Raw genomic sequence first — 18,982 nt, forward strand, 5'->3', positions numbered from 1 at the left:
CAATAATCTACAACTACAGCAATAACCAACAGCAGCAGCAATTCAGCAGCAGCAGCAGCGTAGCAGATCTATTCCGCCAAGACCAAATACATTAACATTGTCATATCCATCACCATGCTAAAATGTTCCGAGAGTTGCCATGATTGACATATAGTTTTTATTAATTTTTAGTTCATTTTTTACATCAAGATAAACAAAGTGAAAATGTGAAAAGTTGCTTTGGCAATGAGCTTAGTTTTTTTTATATTTAATATATATATATATATATATATATTTTTTTTTTTTTTTATATATATATATATTTTTTTTTTTATAGTTTTAGTTAACTATAATAATCCTGATTTGCAGTGCATCATGGGAGTTAACGGCGACTGCTCAGCTTTTTTGCTGGGTTCTCTCATCGTCTCTCATTTGTGAATTATGCGCATTGCAGTTCATTTCTAGGTATTTGGGAATTAAACATTCTATGCTATTGTTAAAAATCAGTTTCTCCAAGGAAAAAATGAATACGTTTTTCACTTCCAGAACATGACTGTTGCACTCTATGCAGACTTTTACACAGTAAGCCAATGGTATTGTAACTATATCATCTATCGGTTTGCAGATCTTGTACTTCTTGTTCCTCGATCGTTCGAACACACGACTGACCCCAGACCTGTGTGCAGCAGAATTTAATTTTGACCGTGAATTCCCTCTTGAGTGGTTTGTGTTCAGCTATAGCCAGATGCATATAAGATAATGGGCTCTTGGAATATAGGAAGTGATGTCAGTGGTGCAGCAGGCCAAGCCTAAACGACTTATTATTTTAAGTGTTCAGTTGGGGTTTGCAGAGGAAAAAGCAGTGGTGAAACTTTTACAGCCGTTTTGGGGTAATGTGAGTCGAGGCCCTTAAAAAGCGGACCGACTGTTTGATGAGACAGCGGCTGTGGTCGGGGCCACCTGCTCTGCGCACAGCGCTGTTGTTTGCGAGGCACGATGCCTGCAAAATAAATGTTTACTCGCAACATTAAGGGAAATCAGCACTCAAAACAAACCGGTCGCAGCCTGAGTGCCTGCAGGCCAAGGCTTGAGTCATCTGCGATCGGGCGCCGCGCGAGTGTGACCAGGCCGAGCGGATCGGGAATCGTGTGGAAAACATGAGCTCATACAGGATGGGATGACACTCGGAATCACTGGACACAGACGGGACACGCCAATCCACACTGAGTGATGGGGTACCTCAGCACATGTGAGGCCTCTTTTAGATTTACAAAATACTTTCTTTCTCACTGTTTTGGTCTTGATTTTCAGTCAAAGTATCTTAAATGCCCATACAATGAAGCAAAATTGCTTGTAATCTTCAGTTTCTTGTGTTTAATTAAGTGTATTTTTCTTCAAACATTGACAAATTGGGTTGTCTTGTAAATGTGGAGTATATAAGCCATTTTTTGATTTGCTTAAAACAAGAAAAATCAATATGGAAAAACATGTTCAATGTCACCAATTTTCAAAACATTAATTACAAAATATTAAATGAATGGTTTGAATTAACAGCTTTATAACTTAAATAACTTTATTTGATAATTTATTTTATTTTTGATTTATAATTTATACTTACAAAAATAATATATAGAAAAATATACTATAATATACCTTTTATTTTTTTATATTGATATTTATTTATAATTATTATTATATAGTTATAAGAATACATTTATTTACAAAAAATATATATAAAATACAATATTCTATAATAAATAAATATAGCAAATACAATATAATGTACTTATATGCTATGCTATTTTGTATCACGGAGATCATGTAGTTTTCAATTTTTGTATTTTCATTTTTCGTTTTAATTTCTATATTTGTTGTGTTTATATGTTTATAGGTATTATTCATTTTTATTGCCACTGTAGTAGCTAAGTTATTTTAGTACATAAAGATACTTAATGAAAATGAGAAATCATTTTTATGTTTTCTTTTATTTGAGTTAATGTTTAAATTATTTCAAGTACCATTTTTATGATTTATTTAATTTTTTGTGGTTTTAGTTAACTATAATAACCATTACATATATTTAATAATTATATGTTTATATAATTATATTAAGCTATACTAAGTATAAACAAATGGATGCATTACCATCTCAGGTAAATGTATCTTTCTATAATAATGGAAAACAAGATACAGATGAAGATGATTTTTTGCAGTGTAATGTTCTTGCAGTACAAACATGTGATCATCTTTTATTTATGATTGTGATGATGATGATGTTCCCACCATCGGCACAGATGTTTCCAGACTTTATTGAGTTTGTCAAATTTTTTGAGCACTTTAAATGTGTCCTCAGCATCATTATCGTCACCGGTTGTGCTGACTGTGGCTTTTGGTTATATAAGAGTTTGCAATGGCTTTCTGTGTTGTAAACGGTGTCGTTATCTGTTAAATGGATCATTTACACACCGCCACTAGCATCGCTGTTACTGTACATATTCCAGCTACTCACACAAACATGCCGGTCCATAACGTTAGTCTAGCACCAGTTAAGCACTTTCGCAAAAACTCCTGTTTTTGAAAATCTTTTCGGCTCTATGTTGTTTAAGATAAGAGAACTTGTGAGTGTGCAGAATTCAGTCAGTGTTTTTAGCGCCGACTAATCTAATCGCATCTGATTGCCCATTCATAAGCGCAACAGAAACGTGTGATTGGTTATAATGCTCAGCGTTGCAAAAAATAAAAAATAAAGCCATGAATTGACACTTTAAATTAATTTTCACCTTTCACTTTAATCGTGACAACAGGAATAGATTTAGTTAAATTGTGCAGCAGCATTTTTTGCCCCATTACCTTGAATTTGTGTGGCATTTTTGTGCCACAAGCCAGCATTAGTTTCTGAGCCTGTTTGCAGACTTATGATATTATGATTTGAACAGATTGTAGACATTTTAAACAAGTAGTACTTTAGTTTACCAATGTGTTTTCTGATTCCTTTCTTATTCAATGTGTTGTTGTGGTTGATTCGTTGCATATTTGTGACCCTGCAGCACAAAAGCAGTCTTAAGTCGCTGGGGTATATTTGTAGCAATAGCCAAAAATACATTGTATGGGTCGAAATTATCAAATTTTTTTTTAAGGTGACATATCATGAAAATCGGACTTTTCCAGGTTTTAAGTGCTATAATCAGGTCCCCGGTGCATCTACTAACCAAGGAAACGTGAAAAAGTTTAACCCAGTAACTTTGTTTTGGTAAGCCTTTTTCTGCAAGCGTCTGAGAAAACGATTGCGTCTGATTTCGCTCCCTTGGTGACGTGGCAAAGGGATCTCATTATAATATTACCGCCCCTTAATCTGTAAACTGCCGTCATTTTGATTTTGCAAGCGACAACGGTGTACCAGCTCTAATGCCATGGCGAAAGTTTGAGAAAAACACGCTAACTGTTCTGTGTTTGGCTGCGCAGACGAGCACAGAACACTGTTTAGAGTCCCAGCCTCAGAGGAGACAACAGAGCAGTGCATTTATTGATTTATTTAGACTACTGTATATTGCTGCTGCCGCACAGATCTAAAATAAACATGCAATTTATTTCCCAGCTGTTTACCTTCACAGACATAACCCACTGTTTTTGTAACTCGTGTGTTTTTAACGTAAACTTGTGTGTGAATGTGAACTTAGTTTAGTACTCACATGCTGTGACAGCCGCTTTCTGTGCGTGTGCTTCAGATGTGTGCGCTCAGAAAACCGTATATCAGAAGTTTAAATTAATATGGTTTAAAACGCATGATTTCAGCGTGATAAACATGATAATCAGAACCAAAACAGATGTTTTTAGCAGGTCCGAGCTGTAATGGAGCAGCACTATTCTTCAAAAGGGGGCGGGAAGCAGCAGCTCATTTACATTTAAAGACACAGGCGCAAAAAAACAGCTTGTTTCTGCTTCCACTCAAAATAGGCATTTTCAAAATGATATACTAAATGATCTGTGGAGTATTTTGAGCTGAAACTTCACAGACACATTCTGGGGACACCAGAGACTTATATTACATATTGTAAAAAGGGGCATAATATGTCTCCTTTAATGTAAAAAATCATTCGGATATTAAGTAAAGATCATGTTCCATGAAGATATTTTGTTCATTTCCTACCGTAAAAATATAAAAACTTCATTTTTGATTAGTAATATGCATTGCTAAGGACTTAATTTGGACAACTTAAAAGGCGATTTTCTCAATATTTAAAGTTTTTTGCACCCTCAGATTCCAGATTTTCAAATAGTTGTTTCTCGACCAAATATTTTCCTATCCTAACAAACCACACATCAATGTAAAGCTTATTTATTCAGCTTTCAGATGATGCATAAATCTCAATTTAAAAAAAATGGACCCTTATGACTGGTTTTGTGGTGCAGGGTCACATTTAAGCATGAATGGTGCCGATGAGCTGCTCTTCCTCACTCGTAGTCATCGATGACGTAATCACTGTGGGAATTTACTTTGTGGTTTTGTGGTCCCGGCGATTTTCTCAATATTTAAAGTTTTTTGCACCCTCTCAGATTCCATTTTCAAATAGTTGTTTCTCGACCAAATATTTTCCTATCCTAAAACAAACCACACGTCAATGTAAAGCTTATTTATTCAGCTTTCAGATGATGTATAAATCTCAATTTAAAAAAAATGGACCCTTATGACTGGTTTTGTGGTGCAGGGTCACATTTAAGCATGAATGGTGCCGATGAGCTGCTCTTCCTCACTCGTAGTCATCGATGACGTAATCACTGTGGGAATTTACTTTGTGGTTTTGTGGTCCCATGTTCCAGTGATCTGAAATGACCTTGTTTCTTGCCCGGACTTGTTTTGCAGCTCTTCCATTCTGTGAGCGTCTAACTCTCGATGTAAACTCACAATGACGTCACACAAGCTTTTCAACCCACCAGCACAGTGTTAAGATGTTTTAGCTTGTATATATTACCAGTTTTCCCCATGAATAAGTGATAATTTCATTTTTTTTTCCACACAGACCCAGATACTCAAAACCCAAGCAAGAAAGGATGTGGTGGACAGTCTGTCCTGCGAGCATAAGGACGTGTGCTTGGTTTCAAATGTCTCATCGGTGCAAAATGAGCACAGTTTTACCCATCAAAACGCCATCTTCAATAAAGAGATCACTCAGGTATGATCTCTGTACTCTGTCAGTGAAAATCAAGAGAGATTGCTTTACATATAGCTATTTAAAGCAATGAAATAGTTCACTGAACTGAATAAAAAATGAAACCATTCAGCAGCACCATTTTATATGTTATTCATTTGGATTTTATGTATTTGGCAGATGATTTTATTGCATTCAAGTCATGCAAGGCATTTGCTTAAAACAAGAAAAAAAGCAATATGCCAACAACATGCTCAGTGTCACAAATTTTACCACACAGACCCAGATACTCAAAACCCAAGCAAGAAAGGATGTGGTGGACAGTCTGTCCTGCGAGCATAAGGATGTGTGCTTGGTTTCAAAAGTCTCATCGGTGCAAAATGAGCACAGTTTTACCCATCAAAACGCCATCTTCAATAAAGAGATCACTCAGGTATGATCTCTGTACTCTGTCAGTGAAAATCAAGAGAGATTGCTTTACATATAGCTATTTAAAGCAATGAAATAGTTCACTGAACTGAATAAAAAATGAAACCATTCAGCAGCACCATTTTATATGTTATTCATTTGGATTTTATGTATTTGGCAGATGATTTTATTGCATTCAAGTCATGCAAGGCATTTGCTTAAAACAAGAAAAAAAGCAATATGCCAACAACATGCTCAGTGTCACAAATTTTACTTTTTGAATTTGAGACATAAATAAATAAATGTATTTAAATTGTAAATTTATTTAAACCATAAAAAAAAAAAAAATATATATATATATAGCATTATATGTATTAATTTGCTTATGCATTTTGCTGATTATTTTATTTAAAAAAATTGTGAAAAAGAAAATTGGAGGAAATAAATTTAATTTTAATTAAATTATTGTGTTTCTGGATAAAGAAATTTTTCTTTTTTGTAAGTCCATTAAGATATATATATATATATATATATATATATATATATATATATATATATTATATTGTAACAGTTTATTTTAACAATAACCAATATTGCAAAAATATTTTAAATCAGCTTGAACTGGTAATTAAGTAGTGCAAAATATACTAACGTGATATTAAATAGAATGTAAATAACATTTTTTATAATATAAAAAATTTACACTATAATAAAATATATTTAAAATACAATTTAAATAACATATCATTACTTTCTGTAACATTTTACAAAAATGAATATTGAAGGCAAAATGGTGTGAAAATGTATTTTTGCATAAAGAAATTAAGACTTTTTTTAAAGCCCATTAAGAGATTTTTTTTTACATTGTAACGATTTATTTTAACAATACAAAATACTGAAATAATTATTTTAAATAAACATAAATTAGTAATAAAGTAGTGCAAATTATACTAACAATTTAAATATAATTTTAATAATATAAATACATTATACATTTATTTATTTATAAATCAACATTGGAGGGAAAATAATGTGAAAATGCAAAGACAAAAAGCTTGCTTCATTTTCTTTATGCAACATTTCTATTTTTAATTCTTCTTGATTTTGGGCGAAATCAATCCTGGAAATGTTTGTTCAATCATCATAAACTGAATCGGTTGAGTGGTTGCATTGCATCACTAATGTGGAAAATTACACTTGCAGTTTACAGACAAAAATGCAGTGTAGATAAAGGTGGAAACTGGCCCTTCTGACCCCGTTCAAGCCCCTGTTTCTTTTCTTTTGCTCTTTTTGTCTGAAGTTGGAGAGCGGGCAGCACAGAGGAGTGGGAGGAAAGGGAACAGCCACAAGAGGAGCAATTATTTTGGGATGAGATCATTGTTTGGCCCTCTCTATTCACGCCTCTGGCCTTCTGAGACTAAACCGAGCCGCTCGAGCGCTCGCGTTATCTCATCGCCACACTCACTCTGACATACAAGGACATTTTTCGGGGATATTTGCTTCGGGACGCAGCTGCTGCTCTCAGAAGCCCGTGTGACCTGTGAGATTTCCTGAGCTGAAGTGAAGTGGGAGGCGCAGTGTTTTAGATGACAGACGAGCGGCAGGAACAGTAACACGTCGTTAATGTTAATAGGCTGTAGAAACGCTGCCATTCGTTTAGGAAATGGCCTTTGGATGAATATTCGTGTCGGGTAAAGCCTCCAACTCTTATGGGTGATTCGGTTGACTGATAGCACTGATGAATCTGTGTTAGTGTAGCATTATAGAGTCAAGGATGTGGAAATTGGCCTGCGTTTCAGAAAGGTGAATTAAAGTCAACACATCCTCCAGCGCTCTTTAGGATTGCCCCAGAAAACCCTTTTGGGATTCATATAAAAATGGGTTAATTCTATAATTTTGATAATTAAAAGAAATGTGATGTTTTGTGTGTTTTTTTTTTTTAAGAAAATGTGAGCGTTTGCCTGTTCAAAAGATTTTTTTTATTTTTTATTAATACATTTATTCAGCAAGGCTGCGTTAAATTGATCAAAAGTGACAGTAAAGACATTTATAATGTTGCAAAAGATTTCTATTTGAAATAAATGATGTTCTTTTGAACTTTCTATACATCAAAAAATCATGAAAAAAATAATAATCAGAAATGTTTCTTGAGCAGCAAATCCACATGATTTCTGAAGGATCATGTGACTCTGAAGACTGGAGTAATGATGCTTTAAATTCAGCTTTGCACCACAGGAATAAATTACATTTTAAAATATATTCAAATAGAAAACAGTTATTTTAAATGGTAATAATAGTTTACATTTTTACTGATTTTACTGCATTTTTGATCAAATAAATACAGACTTGGTGAGCAGAAGAGACTTCTTTCAAAAACATTGAAAAACAAATCTTACTGACCCCAAACTTTTGAATGCTGGTGTAAGTCTTTTGGGATTTTATTCACCTACATCAAAAAATCATGAAAAAAATAATAATCAGAAATGTTTCTTGAGCAGCAAATCCACATGATTTCTGAAGGATCATGTGACACTGAAGACTGGAGTAATGATGCTTTAAATTCAGCTTTGCACCACAGGAATAAATTACATTTTAAAATATATTCAAATAGAAAACAGTTATTTTAAATGGTAATAATAGTTTACATTTTTACTGATTTTACTGCATTTTTGATCAAATAAATACAGACTTGGTGAGCAGAAGAGACTTCTTTCAAAAACATTGAAAAACAAATCTTACTGACCCCAAACTTTTGAATGCTGGTGTAAGTCTTTTGGGATTTTATTCACCTGTGTTTCTGATTAGTAATCAAACTGTACATGTCTCATCAACAAGACACGTACTAACCTCAGGTATGAGGAAGAGTTTTCACTTTAAATGGAACATTTAAACTATTAAATAACCTGTTAGATATCAGTTTCACAGTACAGTTTCTGCTAGTTTACTCAAAGAAGGAAGCTGGAAAACTAGCTATTGTTTTAAAGGGAAGCGGAAGAAACAAAGTATGAAGTCATGGGTTTCTCGTCACGGTGGGGTAGAAATGAGACGATAGAGTTGTTTACACGGGCTGCAAATATTGAAATACCGTTGAGCCTGTGGGAAGCCATTAAAAACAATGGCTGATCTTTTATTAGAAGTGACATCATATTATTTTTTATCTGCACTGTGAGATCTTGCCAAACATCGTGGCGGGTTTGTTTTTCTTGTCCACTTGTGATGTGTATCTCCTGTGTGTTTTTGATGAGAGAAAGATCTGGATTTATACTGAAACTCTGAGACCATGATGAAAATGATATGATCAATAAGTCATGGTAGAATATGTGTTTTCATGACTTTAAATAATTAAAATAATTTTCCAATTTCAACTTAGTTTTTCTTTTACGTTTTACTCAGGTTATAAAAACTCAAACTAAACAAAGAAATTGGATACTTGAAATAAAATAAACAAACTTAGACTTTTTTTAATTTCATCAAATCTTTTCCAAAGCAAGATTGATCATTTTAAGTTAGTTTAACTTGATGTTTTAAAAAAAAATAAAAAATGAAATGTGTGTATATATATATATATATATAATATCTATATACTGTATGTATGTATGTATATGTATATATATATATATATATATTTAAAAACGAGAAAAACTATTAAAATGACGAACACAACAAAATAACCAACTTCGACTACAATTAAAACTAAAAAGATAAAAATAAAAACTGATGCGAAATATTTTACGTTAGTTTAACTTGATGTACAAATATAGCTAAAATGGAAGTAAAAATTTATTTAAAAAACTATATTGACATTTAAAAATTGAAAATATTATAAATGACAGAAAACACAAAATTACTAAAACTAACTACAATTACAATCAAATGGAAATTCAAATGCAAAATAATAAAAATAAAATATAAAAACTGATTAGAAATATAACTTGAGACACTAAAATAACTAAAATGGAAATAAAAATTAATAAAACGTATATGAAAAAAAACTATTAAAAATGACAAAAACGCAACAAAATCACTTAAACTGGAACTAAAATTAAAATTAAAAATGGTCTAAAATATTATATATAATATAAAAATAGGAACCGATTCATAATATAAATAAAAACTATAATGGTATCTCTGATACGAAAATAACACACCATTATACAAGATTCAACCAGATGAGATTTTAAAACATTAGTTGAAATGACTTGTACAGCCAATCTGATACTTAAAGATGTTTTTAAGTTGAAGGGGGTTGAAATATTTTACAGTGCACATGATTTTATATTTTCTTAAAAAGGTAGGGGGGGAAAAGTCAAGCAAAAATAATAACAGACGTCTCCTCAGCAATCAGTCATGTTTGTCTGGGACAAATTATGAGGCGAGGTTTAATATTTTAATATGCCCAATAGCAATAGTGATGGTTTCTGTAGCCAGCAGCACTAATAATTATCCTAAGCTGTGACTGTCTCCTTACATTTAGCCCGATATGTTGGTTTTATTGTCTTTGGAGATCACATGCGTTTAGTCTTGCAGAAATGACAACTTAGTTTAACAATCGTTTGGTTTGTGCTGATGTGGGTGGGCTTTTTGAAGACCGCCAGTGGTCATACATTGTGTTCATACCAAATAAACATGTCCAGGACCTATCTGGACTCGGCCAGCTGGTTTCTGTTCACGCAGTGCAAACATTGCCAGAAATGGTGCTTTCAAAAGCCTTACGCAACAATCTGTGAGCTCCAGCCAAAAGAAACCTTCACTGCTCGTAGCGTGATATCTGAGAAACGGTGAGCAATCTCCCGATGATGTTTCTGAAGTGTTTCTGTAAGTCGAGACATAAGTAATCGCTATTTTCTTCAAAAACAAAAGTCACAGAGGAACTTCACTTTCCTCGGCGTGAAATAATAGACCGTGACTGTAACTTCGCACATGTGCTGCTTTAAAATCTATTTGCTTAATACAGAAAGCTAAGCGAGCGTAAAATGGGCCTTAAGTGTCTCAACATGTGTTCATGTTTCAAGCATTAACAATAAAAGCCAAAGGATCCAGCCTGAATAGTTCAGAAATTGGTCATTTTGTAGAATTGCCATTTGTTTTGAGCAGGTTTCTTTAGTAATATTTATTAGAGGTAGGAATATTCTCTTCCACCAGCTTCAAATCTTTATTTATTATATTTTATTTATTGCATTTTATTATGTAGTGTTTATTGCATTTATTGATATTCACTATTTTAGTTAGATATATATGATATGATATGTGACCCCGGAGCACAAAAGCAGTGTTAAGTCGCTGGGGTATATTTGTAGCAATAGCCAAAAAATACATTGTATGGATCAAAATTATCGATTTTTCTTATATGCCAAAAATCATTGGGATATTAAGTAAAGATCATGTTCCATAACGATATTTTGTAAATGTCCTACTGTAAATATATTAAAACGTAATGTTTGATTAGTAATATGCATTGCTAAGAACTTAATTTGGACAAATTTAAAGGCAATTTTCTCAATATTTAGATTTTTTTGCACCCTCAGATTCCAGATTTTCAAATAGTTGTATCTCAGCCAAATATTGTCCTATCCTAACAAACCGTACATCAATGGAAAGCTTATTTATTCAGCTTTCAGATGATGTATTTTCAAATCTCAATTTCAAAAAATTTACCCTTATGACTGGTTTTGTGGTCTGTGGTCACATATGATATGATATAAGATATGATATGATATTGTATTATATTATATTATTTTTTTGTCTAGAAATTAGTAATTTTGTCTCGTTTTACATCACAAATATCTAAATAAATCTTAAACCAAGATACATTTACTTCAGAAGTATAATAACATAAGATGTTAAGCTTTGCTTTCTGAAAAATTAAGTGGGAATTAAATTAGGCTTTTTCTTACATTCAGAATATACATCTGTCAGTGGGACAAGAAAAATAATCTTGTTTTAAATTTGGATTAAGATTATGTTTCTTACCCCTTTATATGTTTTCTTGTTTTAAGCTAACAAAATAACAAAAACAAGACTTCATATCTTATTAATATTAATAATTTTTCTTCATTATTCATCATATTTAGTTTCTCAAGTAAACGTGTCTTGATTCAAGGATGTTTAGATAGCTGCATATTATAGTGTATTATATTTTATTATATTATCAGATTAGCTTTTAAAAATGACTAAAAAAATATATGCACTAGCATTTTTTTGATCTTTTGTTCACCAAGACTGCATTTATTTGATCAAAAACAAATAAAAACGGTATACAGTAAAAACGGTAATATTGTGAAATATTATTACAATTTAATGCACACAATGTTTTATATATTTTAAGGTGTAATTTATTGCTGTGATGCAAAGCTGCATTTTCAGCATCATTACTCCAGTCTTCAGTGCCAGAAATATAATGATTTACAGATGCTACAGATTTACATTCTAATATGCTGATTTGCTGCTCAAGAAACATTTCTTATGATTATCATTAATGTTGAAAACAGTTTTGCTACTTAATATTTTTTGTGATGTATTTTTGTTCACACTGAAAATTTTTTTCCATTACAAATATTTATAACTTCTAAATCAAGATACATTTGCTTGATAATTAATAACTTTTTGATTCATTTTCAGACTTACTATTTAAGTTAATTTGCTTCTCAAGTACGCTTACAAGGTTCCACTTCAGTTAGTAGGAGGGAAAGGATCTTGACTTTGAAGTAAGCATTATATGTTCGTGTCCCGCAGGCAGAGACATGGATCCGAGTGAAGCTGCGAGACCTGAGGGACGCCAGTAACGTCCATAGATGTCCTCTGACCGACTGGGAGGAACTTTGTCAAACCCTCCAGAGAGATTTGAGGGACTTTGAGAACACCGTCATACAACTCAACCAGGTTAGCACAAACCGTCTTCATCAGGAGAGTAAAAGATTGATGAATCCTCGTCAGGTTTCAACAGGTCCCTCGGCCAAAATCAACAAAAGAAGTTCACCCTTTTGCATATAAACGGCAAAACATTTACAAATTGTTATGGTAACAATCATAACTTCTTTTTAATGTAGATTTGTCAAAACGATTTTAACAGCTCAGCTTTGAGGAGACCTGCAGAGCCTCGGAAAGCTTTTTGTGAGACGTCCAAAATCACACAAAATATCAAGTCACCCCATGTTTTTTTCCCAGCACAGATGCTAAATTGGTCCTTTTCCCTTCATGTTGAAATAGTACATTGCAAATAATTAACCTCTCCAATTTTATGACTTTTATTTTAGCATTTATGTTTTGAAACATACTTTATTTATTAAATGTGTGGTTTGCAACACAACATGAAATATTTAAATATATTGAAATATTTGTTTTCTTGTGTGATTTTGGTCATATTATACTTTCTTTCTGTTTTTGCTTCCCTCATTAATCTTCGGCCTGCTTTGCATCTGCGTCCAAGAAGCCGAGGTGTTACTTTTCGAGTCTGTTTTACGTCTCACCATGGTAGCCAGGATTATTTAGAACAACAGTAGCTGTATTCAAAGAAAACTATCGCTGGGCTACAACAATTCAGGGCTGTAAAGCTTTTATACGTGTCAGCAGGAGCAGGAACAATCGCTGGCCAACATCCTTGGGGAAAACACTGACAAGATGCAGCTTACCAGGAAGATACTGGATTTGAAACAGGTGGGTGATTCTAGACAACAGACACTGAAATTGCTTCTAAATTCTCAGCAGGCCTCAATTATCACTACTGGAAAACAATTGGATTTTTTTTAGAGAATCTGTTTTATCGTCCAGTTTAGTACCATTGTTTACTTGTCCTGTATGTGAGCAAGTGCTTCTGATTTAAAATGCAGTCTGAGAGGCCGAGACCTTCCGCTTACGCACATACAGGCCATCATTCATTGTACTTACTCACAGATGTCACTGATTCACTAGCATCCCTAAAGCCAACTGAAACAGCCAGTTGTACTTCCAGGGTTGGGGAAATTAGCCAAAAATGCGGTCCAAGCACCTGGTTAAAATGTGCTTTGGTTAAATGTAAGATCATTAGAGCTCAGGAAATCTTGAATGTCTGACTTTCATCTTTCAGGATGAGCAGCTATATCATAATCTTCATGAGGAGATCAATCATATGACCCTCAGACTGGAAAAACAGGGGAAGACTGAAGGAAAGACCATCTCAACCCGCAGGAAACACATCAACAAAATGTTAGTGCACGTACTGATAATAATAATAATACACAAAAAAAGTCTTATTTATATATTTTTTGTTTGTTTGAGTATATATAAATTATATATATTTACTATAAAATGTAATAAATTATACACAAATATGTGTATACACAATTATCATTTATTACTATAAAATATAATGTATATGCAGATACATGTGCATATAAATTATTATATATTTTATAATTATATATTATAATAATTCTAATGATTGTAAAATATATTATACTGACTATAATTTAAACAAACATAATATATAAATATATTGTGTAAAAAATATATACATAAATGCACAATTATAATTTACTATAATTATTCATATAATAATAATAATAATAATAACAATAATAATAATAATTATTAGCAATTTAATAATCATTTGAATAATTATTTGAATATTTATATGTATTTATTAAATAGTAATTTATGTAATATGTATACACACAGACATATAATTATAATTTTTTATTATATAAATAAATATTAAATAAAAGCATAAATATTCAAATAATATTCAAAGCTAATAATAGCTATTTTTATTATCATTATCATTACTGTATGAATAATTATATGAATACATAAGAAATAATAATAATTATGCAAATTACTTTAATTCGATAATTACATGATTATTATTTTTTTATTTTTTTATTAATTAAAATAAAATGTATTATTTGTCAACTACCTAGGTGGCTGAAGGCTCAGTCGCACTTAAAGGAATATCACGAGAATCTTCAGCTTGCCCTCGAAGTCTCGTCCTTCTACCAGCAGGCCGATAACATTGTCTGTTCCATCAGCAACATGGTAATCATTTTCCTTCGTTGAGCTATTTCTGTTTAAAACCCCACAGGAAACCCAGTATCTGTGCCATTTCGTTTCGACGTGTCCTTTGATACGATTATAAGCCAACTGTGTCTGTATGTTGACATGAATGTTATTTACGGTTTGCTCTCCTTTTTTAACTTCTCTTCCAGAGAAAAGGCCTCTCAGCAAGCAACGGAGTGGAAAACGCCAGAGACGGGGAAATTCGGGACATTGCCAGTCAAATCATGGTGCGCGATCCAAAATTCACATCCCATTATAGTCACACGAGGAGCCGTGCTGTGAAACACGCTGACCCTAAACGCGTTAGTTCACGGTCCAGCTCCATAAAGACTGGATTTTTTTTCCCGATCAGGTAGGGTATAAGTGATTTCAAAACATTTCTTCCAGTTCTAATTTGATTTTTGGATGCTGTGAACATAGGCGCCGATCCCATGGGTGCTCGGGATTGTAAAAACTCAAGATATTATTTATTCTCTATTATTTTGGTGAAACTGATCTGGCAATTTCTCCAATGCATACTTGTGATTTGTATAAAACTTTTATTTTTCGCCCACATACACGCTGCAAAGTTTCGGGAATGACATCCTCATATTTATGCATATATAGTATATCGCACTCGAAAGAACAATGAACGGGACAAAAATATAAGTGAAAATGTATGTGAATTGAGGCTAGAGCACACTTTCTAAAGCACCCTCGGTATTTAATATAGGAACTGGGCCTGGATAAAACTAGCTGTGTTTGAGCAGTTTTCATGGCAGCTCATATTTAGGTGATCACATGGAGGTTTATGTGGCAGTAGGCTTCAAAAGTATATATATTTTTTTTTAATTAGCAGGATATTTGTTAATTTCCTACGTGAAAATCTCTATACAGTTAGAGTAAACATCCACAGGTTTCTTCGAATACTTCTTGCATCTGTTGATTTCATCTTGTGTGGATATTTGGTTTTATTTTTTTTGCAAATCAAAAAGAAAAGTAATAAACAACATGATATGCGGCCGGCTGATGTTAACTATATTTTAATCACAACATAAATCATTATTTATTCCGTTTGTATCTGCAAGGCTTCCGTTACACATTTTGGTCATGTATTTTCCCCCCACCCCCAAACATATGATTCTATCCTTAGTCAGGGACACCCCTACCTCTCAGGGACAAGAGCCATTTCCCTCCTTAATTGGCTCTCCACAGAGCCGAAGGCACTTTCCACAATCCTGCTTTTGTTGCATTTGTAATAGAGCCCTGCACGGGCCTCAAATACAGGCCCTAGCCCGGCACTTGTCCGACAGCTTATCAGAATTACTGGCCCGAGCCTGTCTTTTTTCCCCCTTCTCCCAAAACAACTTATACTACTGTTTCAGCTATTAAAATAGATCAGTTTTTTGAACTGTTGTCTTAACCTGTATGACAATCTTTGAAAATAAAATTGTTCGATCAGGTAGGGTATAAGTGATTTCAAAACATTTCTTCCAGTTCTAATTTGATTTTTGGATGCTCTGAACATAGGCGCCGATCCCGTGGGTGCTCGGGATCGTAAAAACTCAAGATATTATTTATTCTCTATTATTTTGGTGAAACTGATCTGGCAATTTCTCCAATGCATACTTGTGATTTGTATAAAACTTTTATTTTTCGCCCACATACACGCTGCAAAGTTTCGGGAATGACATCCTCATATTTATGCGGGATTCGCACTCGAAAGAACAATGAACGGGACAAAAATATACGTGAAATGTATGTGAATTGAGGCCAGAGCACACTTTCTAAAGCACCCTCGGTATTTAATATAGGAACTGGGCCTGGATAAAACTAGCTGTGTTTGAGCAGTTTTCATGGCAGCTCATATTTAGGCGATCACATGGAGGTTTATGTGGCAGTAGGCTTCAAAAGTTTTTTTTTTTTTAATTAGCAGGATATTTGTTAATTTCCTACGTGAAAATCTCTATACAGTTAGAGTAAACATGCACAGGTTTCTTCGAATACTTCTTGCATCTGTTGATTTCATCTTGTGTGGATATTTGGTTTTATTTTGTGCAAATCCAAAAAAAAAGTAATAAACAACATGATATGCGGCCGGCTGATGTTAACTATATTTTAATCACAACATAAATCATTATTTATTCTGTTTGTATCTGCGAGGTGTCCGTTACACATTTTGGTAATGTATTTTCCCCCCACCCCCAAACATATGATTCTATCCTTAGTCAGGGACACCCCTACCTCTCAGGGACAAGAGCCATTTCCCTCCTTAATTGGCTCTCCACAGAGCCGAAGGCATTTTCCACAATCCTGCTTTTGTTGCATTTGTAATAGAGCCCTGCACGGGCCTCAAATACAGGCCCTAGCCCGGCCCTTGTCCGACAGCTTATCAGAATTCCCGGCCCGAGCCTGTCTTTTTTCCCCCTTCTCCCAAAACAACTTATACTACTGTTTCAGCTATTAAAATAGATCAGTTTTTTGAACTGTTGTCTTAACCTGTATGACAAACTTTGAAAAAAAAAATAGTTCAAAAAAAGAAAAAAAAATAGTTCAGTTTTGTATGTAATGGCAAAGTGATTATTTTGTTTCGTTTTTTTATTAAGTTAATTTAGAAAAACGTTTGGAGCATTTTTTGTTCGTTACAAACAAAGTTTTTGTTTTTTAAAGTAACGACCAAGTGGCCAGCGGCAGACAGTGAGCCTATGTTTGATCAATTTAGCCTTCTCAAATCATCACGACTTGCCTAAAATAAAATCTATAGATATAAAATATTCCAAGCATATAAAAATGTTTAAACGTTAAACCTAGATAAATGTGCGCTATATCCAGTAGCTTGTGTGGAGAGTGCATGACAATCTTTGAAAATAAAATTGTTCAAAAAAAGAAAAAAATTTGTTCAGTTTTGTATGTAATGGCAAAGTGATTATTTCGTTTCGTTTTTTATTAAGTTAATTTAGAAAAACGTTTGGAGCATTTTTTGTTCATTACAAACAAAGTTTTTGTTTTTTAAAGTAACGACCAAGTGGCCAGCGGCAGACAGTGAGCCTATGTTTGATCAATTTAGCCTTCTCAAATCATCACGACTTGCCTAAAATAAAATCTATAGATATAAAATATTCCAAGCATATAAAAATGTTTAAACGTTAAACCTAGATAAATGTGCGCTATATCCAGTAGCTTGTGTGGAGAGTGCAAACTAAAGTGCGCTTTGCAGGACATGGAGGCGCCAGCGCGATCACTTGCATTTTTTTCAGTGAATACGCTGTAATTTTTGCTCATAATGGTAAGAGTCGGAACTTTAAAGGGCCTACTTTTATTTGTGTGCACTCACAATATCAACAAAATGGAGAGTGCAAACTAAAGCGCGCTTTGCAGGACATGGAGGCGCCAGCGCGATCACTTGCATTTTTTTCAGTGAATACGCTGTAATTTTTGCTCATAATGGTAAGAGTCGGAACTTTAAAGGGCCTACTTTTATTTGTGTGCACTCACAATATCAACAAAACATTGTGCTTTTGTAAAATAAAGAAAACAAACATGATGTGTTTCTGCCGTCTCGGTCTTGAACAGGAGCACTTCACAAAAATGAACCGAAACTCAGCGAATACATGCCTCACAGACATGATAAATATATCTATAGAAAGCTTTAAATTACTTCTTAACGAAATAAATTGAATTTCATTATAATCATAATCCGTAAAGATGCACTTATCTATAAAGGCGCGTCTAATGAGGAGATGGCGAGTCAGGATCGACAACTTCATCCTTGCGACACCGACTCAGAAAACACTAGTTGATTAGTAAATTATTCAAATATCTCCTTACTATTTCCCCCTGACACATTCATGGTAATTCCTTTTGCCGGTGCTTTGCGGCAAGCTTTAGCCTATTGCTTGCATTTGAACGCAGAACTGTTCATGCACTTATCTATAAAGGCGCGTCTAATGAGGAGATGGCGAGTCAGGATCGACAACTTCATCCTTGCGACACCGACTCAGAAAACACTAGTTGATTAGTAAATTATTCAAATATCTCCTTACTATTTCCCCCTGACACATTCATGGTAATTCCTTTTGCCGGTGCTTTGCGGCAAGCTTTAGCCTATTGCTTGCATTTGAACGCAGAACTGTTCAGCTGCGCTGATGGCACGCATGCTGCTGCTGGACACTAAACACCATCGAGCCGCTCTTGACAGTCGCGGCGGCACGGTCTCGTGTTGTTTCCACCAGCGTGGCAAAAAATATTTTTTCATCACTAGTTGATGGATGTCTAAAATATAAAAATAAGGAGAAGCCTAAAACAGGCCAGAGGCCCTGCCCGCGTCTGAACTATGACGTGAAAATTGGCCCAAAGCCCGGCCCTAGGGGCATAAAAAAGTCGGGGCCTGTCGGGCCCGGGCTGAAATGCAGGGCTCTATCCCCACCACCAACCGCATG

The 18,982-nt window shown here is 33.9% G+C and overlaps 1 protein-coding gene across 1 annotated transcript in view; it reads left to right on the plus strand.

Annotated features, from left to right (window-relative positions):
* LOC107589360 (uncharacterized) overlaps positions 1-18,982 on the plus strand; it is a 68,056-nt gene that overhangs the window by 3,358 nt on the left and 45,716 nt on the right. Inside the window, exons 3-9 of the mRNA XM_016277775.1 lie at positions 5,437-5,559; positions 12,267-12,504; positions 12,609-12,675; positions 13,085-13,187; positions 13,597-13,715; positions 14,429-14,543; positions 14,714-14,916. Coding sequence (XP_016133261.1) covers positions 5,437-5,559; positions 12,267-12,504; positions 12,609-12,675; positions 13,085-13,187; positions 13,597-13,715; positions 14,429-14,543; positions 14,714-14,916 — 968 coding nt within the window. The remainder of the gene's footprint in view (positions 1-5,436; positions 5,560-12,266; positions 12,505-12,608; positions 12,676-13,084; positions 13,188-13,596; positions 13,716-14,428; positions 14,544-14,713; positions 14,917-18,982) is intronic.

Source organism: Sinocyclocheilus grahami, unplaced genomic scaffold (genome assembly GCF_001515645.1).
Source record: "Sinocyclocheilus grahami isolate Dianchi unplaced genomic scaffold, SAMN03320097.WGS_v1.1 scaffold7.1, whole genome shotgun sequence".
Lineage (NCBI taxonomy): Eukaryota > Metazoa > Chordata > Actinopteri > Cypriniformes > Cyprinidae > Sinocyclocheilus > Sinocyclocheilus grahami.